An 11,526-nucleotide genomic window follows, 5' to 3' on the forward strand; every position below is an offset into this window, starting at 1 on the left:
TGTGACATCTTCCCAGTACCCATGGGTACATTTTCTTCATTCACAAGTTATAATATGAATGCTCTGGCAGGCTACATAAACAATGTGGAAATTCACTCAGTAGAAAATGAAGGACACTTTTTTTTTCTACGATGCCTCATTAATTATAAATGCACTAACAGAATCCTTATATAACATGCCCTTTACCTGACTTAGAAACTTCATGTAGTGTGTGTGCTCCTTACTTGGTTTCATGACAGTTATTCGATGCATTTTAATAACCCTCATTTGGTGAACTTTTAGGATCCCTAGGTCTGAAAATGACAATAAACTAACACCGGACTTAAGGGACTACTCTCCCCACTCCCCAGAATCCTATACCTTACATAAATAAACACCAGGTTGTACAAATGTCAGCTTAAATGGTAACCATTTGTCAGATATCCCCCTTATATACCTATGTTTATAAAAAGATACTTGTAGCAAAGGACATGCTATAGAAAATGTATGTACGTATGTGACTTTCTACAGTATGTTGCTTGCCTGGCTAAGTACAAAGCTAGGAGAAGATCTTTTTGTTGGCAACACGCCACATACTGGACTCAAAACCCTTATGTAACGTATCACTTTCCTGGTTAAATATAAAGGTGCTAAATGAGCCCTCGGCACCTTACTTTACTAAACACAAAGGTTAGAACAGAACTCTTCTGCACTACACTACACTATCTTAAATGGCTAATTACAGAAAAAAGAAAAAAAAGCAACTTGTCAGCATGACCCTCACCTGGCTCTTGACAAAGATAAGAGTAGAACCCCTCTGATTGCAACATAATGAGTAGGGAACCCCAGCCAAGCAGCACGGCAGAGAAGAGGAGGTTTTCAATGACGGCAGTGCAGGCCATCCACCACCGACGGTTGTGAGCAGTGGTGAGTGTTGGAGCCATGGTGGCAGCTTCTACTTCTTGCTTACGATGTTAAAATTGGCCTGTAGTTGACAACAAGCACAAAATAAGCATTAGCTACAATTTCTAGTTTCCTCTTCATGTACAACAAAGAAATTAATTAAGGTTCCAGTTTCCCGGATAAAATGTAATACAATCATACACAATGCAGTTACAATAATTTGTTTCCTAGTGTTACAGGAGCTGATAATGTTATGACTAGCAAGCAGCAGCAGATAATATGGGTCCCATATCTGCCTAGTTGTTCTTTAAGTAATATTGAGAGTTTCATCATAACCCCTCAGCTATTCTCCTATCACGGCAAGAGCTGACCAAATGGAGCCACCATTAAGACACACATTGAATGATTTTCTGTACATCACCCTTAACTCCATGCATGACTAGGAGGACATGCAATGGGCATAGCTCAGGGCTGTCAATTTCCATGATCAAAATAGACACACAAATGTCCCTGACTCTTAGAATGAACATAAGTGTGCACATTGTTCATGTCTCTACCAGGGAAATTGGCGAGTTGTGTAGTCTTACAAATTAAGCCACCTCCTAGGATGGGCGCATTGTGCATATTTCTCCAGTATAGCACTATGTGTGCCCCAGACACATGCCAAAGCCCTCTCCAAGAGAGAGGTAAGTGGGCACAGACCTGGTAGATTTACATACACTGAAGGTAATGCACACCTCTGAACATTTGACCACTAGAATATTATACATTATACACTACACATGTACTGATTACATACTTTACAGGGTGTTCTTATAAAAATAACATTGATTTTAAAGTTGGTTGGGTAAAGGAAACAAGACATCATGTTTTGCAGTTATTTATTAAACAGTAATCTGTTACAATAGTAACACAGAGCATGGCTTATATACGAAGGAAATGTAACTGAGTGAGTCAAGTTTGAGTCAGCTGAAACTCTTCTGCACAGTACATGAACAATCTTCAACCCAAGCACTCAACAGCCAATTCTTAATCACTCACAGTGTGGAAACTTTCATGGCTAAAAAAGGAAAACAAATAATTAAAGTGCCTCTTGTGCTAAAATGTAATCTTTTCCAGACTTGCACCATGCAACTCATTATGAAACTGTACCAATCAAAATTTGTGTCAGCTTGGAAGCACTCTTCCACACTAAAGTGGCCTTGTTTAATGTCCAGCATAAAAATACAACACAAAACTGTTTATCTATCCACCCAGAGAGAACATGCTTCTCCACCCCCATTTACAACAGGGTTTCCCCCAACCCAGACCCATAGCAGGCTTCCACACCCATCATGGTACCATTCGAGTAACGTTTCAACCAGTGTCACGTAGGGCATCAAACTTCTGTCAGAAGACTAATGTTGTACTGCAAATATTGTCATACATATCAAAAATTACCCTTTTCCATAATCTGAGATGAAAGCATGACTGCTCCTCCATCTTAGAGCATGTCTCAAATGGAGACAGATAATAGGACATAGAGCTGTTCTGCATGCAAACCCCCATGAAATGAGTGATGTTTCGCAGATGCAAATAAGTTAATTTTCGTTAATCAGAAAACGAGACATATAAAGTCATACATTTCACATTTCCTAACCATCTGACGTGAATAATTTTAAATCAGATGACAAGAGCACTATGTGCATACAAGTGTCCTTTACTTAACTGACTTTTAAATAATTGTTTTTATGAAAACACTGTGTAAAATCAATGTTATGTTTACAAAAACACTGTAAAATCAATGTTATTTTTAAGAACACACTGTAAAATCAATGTTACTTTTATAAGAACGTCCTGTAACACCAATATTACCATTGTAAGAAAATGCTGTCATTCTGTAAATGAAAAAATGGATTAACAATCAATTTTGCCATTCATAAAGAAGTGAATAACTTCAAAGCAAAAACAGATGTTTGATTGCTTTAATACAAAAGTTGATAATTTTTTTCAGCTTTCAATTACCTATACCAGCAGCACAAGTGTTTGATTTACAAAGGTTATATATATATATATATTTGGATCTATGTCACTAGATCGCGTTTTCAGAAACTTGAAATTCATATTGACAAGATATGATCGAATTTCTGAAAACTCAAACATTTAAAAAGCACAAAAAAAATCAATCTTTTTTTTATGTTTTTCCAGGGGGGCAAGTCCCCCTGCAGCCCCATGTGGGGGGCTGAGACACCCACACCCCCTGCAGTTTAAATACACCAACTCTGAGATCGCACTACATTGAGGAAAATGGTAAATTTCTTGATCCTTAATGTAACGCAGTTTTCAGAAATTCAATCATACTGTCTCTTCAATATGAATTTCAAGTTTCTGAAAACTCGATCAACTGATAGGGATGCATCTACACACACACACACACACACACACACACACACACACACACACACACACACATACATTGTTTTTAATTTGGGAGAAAGCAAGAAAGGAATTTGCTTCTACTATGAGCTGCAGAAGTTCAACTCCTCATTGAGCCAGAGGATAGACACTCTTTCCTAAAGGCTTCACTCCCGTCAGGGCAATTACACTGATGTTGAGACGTATAGGTGTTCCAAAAAGTCTGTAATGAGGTGGGTGTCACCCTCTAATCTGAGATGTATGTACAGAGTAAACAGATCATCCCTCCTCCCGTCACTAATCACCAAGAGTGTGTGGTTAGTCAAAGCCAGATCGTCCAATATCTAGACAGTAGGGAATCCCATCTTCCATACAGGAGTGGGAGTAGAATGCTGTCTTCTCATGTGGCTGACACATTTTTGCCGGTCAGACATAGTTCTTGCAGAGCACAGGAAGCAGCTCTTGTGGAGCATAGGAAGCAAGAAGGAGGTATGTTTCCAGAAAGAGTGAGGTCACTCACTACTGACATTTCATTTTCAGGCTGCATATATTTCAGTCACTGCATGCTACAACACCACAAGGTATTACAACACACATTTCAATGTAAAGAGAGCACTATGTAAAGTCTGTCCCTTACTGTGGTGCTCTTCCCTGCATTAGTTTTGGCTTTGTATATCATTATTAACCTATAAGGTTGGGAAGCAGTCACATGGAGAGGAAATGAAAGCTCCAGGAATGCAACACAGGCTGCTTATGTGCTATGGTTGTATTCCGGCACCAGGATCCGTGGAGTAGATGTGTCCATGCAGGATTACGTGGCTGTACTTTGCATGTGATACTGCCCAAATTTCCCCATTTTCTCCTTTATGTTTTTCCCTTTGCACCTGGATTCCATGCAGTAGCTCTGCCTCCTCCTTCCTTGCGATCTCCTTCACTGTAGTACCACCTTCACCCATTTATGCAATTTAGTTTGGCTGTTTGTATTTCGAAGACTTGAATATGTCTGCCAAAGACACTTGGCCGTTGTCTTTCACCAACTAGTAGATAAACCAAGAAAATCACATGCTATACTTGCTGTCCCTTTTCCATAAAATTAATAAGAATAATAGTAATATAATAATGATGATAATGATGATAATAATAATATCTCCCCCAAGAATGTAAACAGCCTGGACCAATGAAATATGTGGGGTCGGGGTTTATTTATGTTATGTTTTGTTGAGCATGTTAGTCCCAGTAGGCTTCCAGTCTTTTTTTTTTTAGGGGAGACCCAAATGTGGTACTCATATGGGCATTTATAGAGGTGCCAGCAAAATTCCTGCACTCCTTTTGAGAGGTGCTGCAAGATCTTTTACATCACCTAAGTCACCACTAACTCAAGCAGATGGGACCCCAGTTTAATATTTCATCTGAAGGGCATCACATTTGAGTGTAGTAGCTCTCATACATGGATTACCTGCACTGCAGAGTAAGTACTGAAAAATGGATTCAAGCACCTGGTGTGGGGAAAAAAAACTCACACCCTTTTGATATTCCACTGTCAAAAACAAGTATGCTATCTGTCAAGCCACTGACACTGCAAAACCTGTACTACTACAAAATTTCCAGCATACTGGAGAGCTTGACCTTTTGAAAATGTCTCTCGACTATGTGAATGCAGAAAGTATTTGTGATTTCCATAACTCCAGTTCCCTTTCTCTTCCATTTGCTTTTCTCCTGCTATAATATTCTATACCATGTAACTTGCTTTAATGATGCTATTTCAGACTACTTCAGTACTACGCTTGTCGCTACATCACCCTCTCCTCAGCATATGATCCAAGGTGGTACTGTAAATCAGGGCTGTAGTCAGTGAATTCCTTTTTGTATTCACAAACTCTTACTGCTGTCCACCAACCCATTTTGCATTTAAAAACTGGGCTCTTCTCTCAAGCTGTTACCCACCAGCACTTAATGTGTGCAACATTTTAAGTTGCTAAGTTAAAAAGTATTAGAGCTATTGTTTTTAATTTGCAACCCTCTCTGCAAGTAAGCTATATGCACATTATTGGAAACACTCACTGAGACAGTTATATGGGTTAGGTCATAAATGAAAAATCCCCAAGGTGGATTTGCTGATACGACAGTCGTGCATCTCATTAATGGTGGAGATGAACATAACTACAGGGATGAGGTGAACATTTTGATTGCCTGGTGTAACAGGAACAATCTGGACCTTTTGTTAATAAGACCAAAGAAATGATTATGGACTTCGGGAGAAAGGCAACAGTTCACCAACCACTCACTATCAAAAGGGAGATAGTAGAGAAAGTCAGAACAATCATGTTCCTGGGCCTTCATATCTCAGATGACCTCCCCTTGACAGTTAATATCAACCATATTGTCAATAAGACTCAACTGAGGCTTCACCTACTGAGAAAGCTCAAAAAGGCCAGGATCCCATTTTTTACAGGGGAGCTATCAAGAGCATCCTCACTAGCAACTTCATAGCATAGCTTGGCAACTGCACAGTTGCTGAGAGGAAGAAATTACAGAAGATGGTGAGGGTGGCTCAGAAAATCTTGGGCACAAACCTTCCTTCTATTCAGGAGCTTTTCTTTACAAGAGCAAGAAAGAGAAAATACAGAATACTAGCTGATTCGATCCACAACTGGTTCTCACAACTTGCGTCTGGAAGGCGGCACTGCAGCTTCCGCTGTAGGACTACCAGATTCAGGAACAGCTTGTATCCTACAGCTGTGAGATTTATTAACTCGGACATCAACCATAATACCCAATACATTGAAGCATCTTTTTTTTTTCATTTAATTCTGCTGCTACAAGCAAATACTGCCAGCATTACTATTATGCAATATGATGGCTCTACTGAGTCACGTCTAAGGTTAACAAGTGCAATATGGTAACTAAATAGCTGCTATTCATTAGTTTCTATTTATTCTCTATCTTAATGGCTAAGGGGTTTGGTGGTGGGTATTTATTTATTATTTATAATTGGATAATGGGTATTGAGTGTATTTCTGTAATGTGAACTATCTCTTGCATGTCATACGTGTTGCTTATTTTCTTTATTATGTTATTCTCTGATACTGCTGTATCTATGTTATTTGCACTGCATTTCTCTTGTGAGCTGACCTTTGTAATGTCATTTAGGCTGCACTTATGTGGTCCTAAATGACAATAAAGTTTCTTGAAAATCTTTGGAAAGAGGGAACAATGTGACTCCCCAGGATGCCCATAAGTTCTGCAGCAGCCCTTAAAAATGAAGGCAGTCGTAGGGATTTTGGACAGTCTGGTACACCTGCCGATGGACAGGGACACTTACATAAGCCAAAAAGAATGAAGGGGGGGGGGGGCATACATCACCCTCACTCTGAAAAATTATTTTTTTGTTTTTTTAGAAACACTGGTGGACTGTAGTCTGTAAATATGGTTTCGGGTTGTCACCATTTCAAATGCACAAAAGAGGACTTTATGTAAATGTGTGAATTTACAGGGCAATTAATACCCCAACTAGAGCAAATGACTAAATATTCTTGAGTAGTTTGTTATTTTAAACGATATTTAAAAGTTTCAATATATATAAAATGTCAGGACATACACATTTTTCCAGTTTTTCGTAGGATTTAACTACCCAAACAGGAGGTGTCCAGCGTAAAGAGCAGGTGGCAGCCCTATTTTCCTTTGTCCGTAATTTTGGAGTCAAAAGGTCGAGACCTATTCTAACATCTCATTAGAAAGACATACAGGTTTACGGACAATATGCTTTCGCCGATTCCTACTTACACCAGAGTGTCACATAAATTTGAGACATAATTTTTGTTTGTGGTAAACTATGTAAACGCTTAGGGCCACAAGTGTATATCTTGTGTTTTGTGCTGGGTGTACATCATTCACACAGTAATTAATATAACTGTTAGGGGTGTTTACCTTATAAACAAAGGTGCAGAGTTTGATCTCAAACTGGAATAATTTGCTAGTTTTAAAATGGTTCAAAGGGGGCAGTTAGCCCTCTACTAGCATATAGCTAGACATTTAAATGGAGAATAGCTTCTCTTAAATTATTAGTGAACTATCTGGTGATAAACATACCGACAGTGGTTTCTATTTCAACAACCACAGAATTTCCGTAATACTGAATTAATAAATCTCCAACACATGTTAATTTTAACCCGTAATAAGTCTCTTAAAAATATACATCTCCAGTGATAACGGTGGAGAGTCCCTTTTGCGGAAAACTCATCTATCGCTATCTAGTATCGTCGAATTATTAACTAATGTTCAGTGAAAAAAATGCTTTTTCTTAAAAATTACGTTTAAAGTATAATTGTCAACAACCGTACAAAAATCAAAAACAAGATTTTATGCAAAGCATTTTTAAACCGGTTCCCTTTTATTAAAATGATTGGTTAAAAAGGACACGAGAGCTACTTCCTGATTGGTACGCTGCTGAACCCAGGTTGTTTTCGATCGAGAACTATCCGAGTTGCTCTGCTTACAGCCGGTTTGAACCAGCGAGGCGCGAGTTCGAACTTCAGCGCGCACGCGAGAGAGAAAACAGAACGAGGCACATCTGGTGTCCGGAGCGAGCGCATTGTCAAACGACTGCACGACCATAAGCGGGGCTACTCAACTTTTATGCGTTTTGGTGACAAATGTGTAGTGCAATGCAGTCACCAATGGAGTCTAGACCCTGTAGATGCCCCGTACACCCAGAATCCTGTAGCAATGTGCACACGGCTTTCTTTGAAAGGGCTTGTCAGGACGGACTCCATACTCCTGGAACAGGTGTCCTGGAAACGGTGATGAAGGGGAACGCAGTATTCCCCTAGAGAAAAACATGTAAGGTGCTGTCCTTTGTGCTGACACTTCAGGACTGAGGTCTGCTGTTATTCACTCTTTGCATAATTTGTGTACAAACTGCCTGCGATTCAGTAAACATGCCACTTCAAAGACCTAAGCAGCTAAACAATTTTAAAGGACAAAGTGAAAAAAAAACATGGGTGTGTATTACAAAATGCGGAATTTAAAGATGACACCGAGGGACTCTGCCACCTACATGTCTTTCTGGCTGCGACGGCTGTGACTATACTGCTGTGTCCTGGAATGACAGGAGCATCATCGTCCGTCTGTCAGAAAGAGGCTTTGGAAACAGCAAACAATGTTAAAGCACTGTTCCCAGAACACAAGCACTCTTTCTCTGTCTATGTGTGTGTGAGAACAACATTACCTCTATTTGAGTAAACACGTCTCAGCCCTTTCCTTAGTTAAGGTAATACCGGGACACACAATTGTGACACTGACTGCATCAGCTGTGCTGGTCTTCTTGCAGCAGAACTAAGGCTGTCTCTGTACATGCACACTAACCCTGCATTTCTAATATTCGATACTTTCCCAAGTACTGCATATGCGCTTCCAGCCCTAACTTCAGCGGTCTGTTATTCATACAGGCAACAGAACTTTTGGTGCAGTATTTTACTGGAGTGTGCTTTCATGTGTTTTTGAAGTGCTGCAGCCATCAATAATGCAGATTAATTTGCATCTCACCGATAAATAATGATTCCTTGTTTAAATATTAGTCTTTGCACCACTTAAAGTTATATTCTGTCTAAAGCTTCCATCATTTAAACTACACTTTAAGCAGTATATTTCACAGGTGAAAAAAAAAACTATTATTTCTGCATCTTTTTCACTTTATGCTCCTTACCTGCGAACTGGCAGCTCTTGTTTCTGGGCACACCGATCCCGCACCCCTGATGCTCCTTGTATTACTTCTGTTCTTGGGCTGCCCCGACCTAGAGGTATTCTCTCCTTATATATTAAACTATTATGAGGGAACTGAGATTGGGAAAAACACTTCCGCGTCCTGATTGGCTGAAGCTGGGGCTAGAGACAAGAACTGGCCAATAATATTACACGAATTGAGAAAAACAGCTGCTAGGATTTTTTTCCAAGGGAAGACAAAAACAAGTTAAGAAACAACACTTAAAAAAGAGTAAAAAAATACAGCACATAACTCAGTAATATAAAACTCAGCGTATTATCTTACATTAAAACCGCAAAGCTGCAACAAACAGCTACAGTCGATCAGGGAATATAGGAGAGTTCTGATGTATTTCAGTTTTTTAACCTTTCCATTTCGTTTCAAAACGAGCTGAGGATAAATGTGTAAATAAACATATCGAGTTTTAAGTAAAATACGTAACAACTTGTCGTGCACGTGCATACCCACCTATACTGAATCCGCTCTCTAGACTGACATGCTTAACAAACGCTGTTGATTCATTGTGCTGTTATTGTGGTTGTAGTAACGGTGATTGATGAAAAGCTAGCCCTGAAATGTATACCCCCTGAATACCCCGGCCACAACACAACTCGATCTTTTGTGTAGCTCCTGATTTTTTTTTTCTTTTGGCTCCCAAAGGAAGGAAATGCTGCAGTGTTTACGGTTTCTATTAAAGCTTCTTCTTCCAGACATTCACATCCTTAGATCTCGAGTTACCGATAACTTGTTTTGCTGAACAGCCGTTTCCGTGGGCAGTCTTTCAACTTTGAATTTCTAGACGGAGTTACCTCACATCTTAGATGCAAGTACATCCTCTGATACTTCATTTTAGATTTAGCAGAATGTAACCCTTTTCAGGAGTTCCATCAGAAAGAAAGGACATACAAAGCAATATGTCTTGGCAGAGTTTTCAGCCAGTTACCTTGGAGAACTGGGGGCAAATCCAGCAGTAATCTAGGACAGAGGCCCTGAATCAGGGACACTTTATAATTATTGCTTGTTTTTTATTAGCAGTTAATTGAAAACAAGGATGAGGATTAAAATACATTTCTAAAACATGGAAGTCTTTAATGCCTGGTATCATTTGTTTACTGTAATCTGCACTGATTTTTCACAGAATCATAAATGTTATGCGTGAGGGGGCAAGATTATGAGCCAAAATAAGGGATGCTTATGAATACTGGGGATAGTTGAAAGCTGTACAGCCATTCAGAGACTTTCTGGTACTACACTTCCTTAAAGCACAATGCAGGTCGTACACCCATAAAGGAAGAAAGATAAGGGAGTCTGTAGTAAACCATGTGCCAGATATGGTGGTGCAGCCTAAAATTCCAGATTTATTCAACAATCTCCCATGATGTTGCCCCACCTCCCGGCTTATGAAGAATATGCATAGATGCTTATATCTCAACGTAATGTGCATATCTGGGTCCATAACAAGATCAATATTCATGCATGCAAACATCATGGCCAATAATATCAAAACATCAATGTAGCAAAAATAAGGACAGCCATGCAAAATTAAATAAGGTAACAGTAAGAATGTTTTACAGAGAAATAAGTCCAACAGCACCACCTATTCACCTTACTACACTCGTTTGCTAAACTATACTTACTCCTCAGCTGCAAAACAGTCTTTGAGAAAGTGCCTATGGCACGGGAATAACTGTTCCTGGACCCTGCCTATAGTATTCCACTACTAAATGCACTGTAGTAGAACTGCACATGCAGCTGAGAAGGAAAAAGTCATCAGGGGCCTTCCAGCTGCTTCACAAGCATAATATCACGAAACCTAAGGCATGAAACCTTCACCATAAAATGTCAGCTTTTTTTCCTGATACACATTTTCCTGAGCTGCTGTTGACTGCAGACTGCTCTTTGACCAGCTGTCTGATGTTTCCATCCTCATGGTTCCTTGTGCATTTGGTGATACCCTGTTGTAACCCTTTATTGGGAAGGTCAAGCCTTTAATCTCTGGATGGGGTTTACTCTCCAATCATAAGTAGTGGAAAAGGGTCAGGCAGGGAGCAGTCATACTGTGTTTTCCTGAGGTGTTTTATGTGGTTATGACTTAACTCGTCCATCAGCATAGTGGAAGGCACATGCACATTGTGAAGGTGCTACCCTGCCTGTATAATGATCGGCTTGCAAGTGCCATGCCCACCTTATTGCTTGCTAATGCCTCTATCACTGCTCCTATGTCTCTACTGGGAGCTTTGGCATTAGGCACAATTAACAAACTCCTATATCCTCCAACCTGTGAGAGAGTTGAGCAGGAGTAAGCCTTGTAATTAATCTTGCATTCACAGGTTTCTGCGCTAGTGATTGGGCTGCTAGCAAAACCATGGTCATCTCTGTTGCAATTTGGTCTTCATCTCTATATACCACAGAGCTGCAACCATAATCAATGAATGCTGCATAACACAAATTGCACATATAACAACAGTAAGTGGACTTCAGTGTTTGTG

At 39.7% G+C, this 11,526-nt stretch overlaps 1 protein-coding gene across 3 annotated transcripts in view; it reads right to left on the reverse strand.

Moving 5' to 3' along the window:
- The window catches only part of SLC43A2 (solute carrier family 43 member 2), a 293,798-nt gene extending 284,047 nt beyond the window's left edge, over positions 1-9,751 (reverse strand). For 2 of the 3 annotated variants that reach the window (XM_044054352.1, XM_044054350.1), the window contains exons 1-2: positions 8,981-9,108; positions 764-964 (exon numbers count right to left, since the gene is read on the reverse strand). In XM_044054352.1, the coding sequence (XP_043910287.1) occupies positions 764-923 (160 nt within the window). In that variant the 5' untranslated portion in view covers positions 924-964; positions 8,981-9,108. Of the gene's footprint in view, positions 1-763; positions 965-8,980; positions 9,109-9,505 lie in introns of those variants that run through there. The other variant, XM_044054351.1, reaches the window with a different exon arrangement.
- Positions 9,752-11,526: the final 1,775 nt, after the last annotated feature.

The sequence above is a fragment of the Protopterus annectens genome, chromosome 13.part0 (assembly GCF_019279795.1).
Source record: "Protopterus annectens isolate FY-2018-M chromosome 13.part0, PAN1.0, whole genome shotgun sequence".
In the NCBI taxonomy this organism is placed as follows: Eukaryota; Metazoa; Chordata; order Ceratodontiformes; family Protopteridae; genus Protopterus; species Protopterus annectens.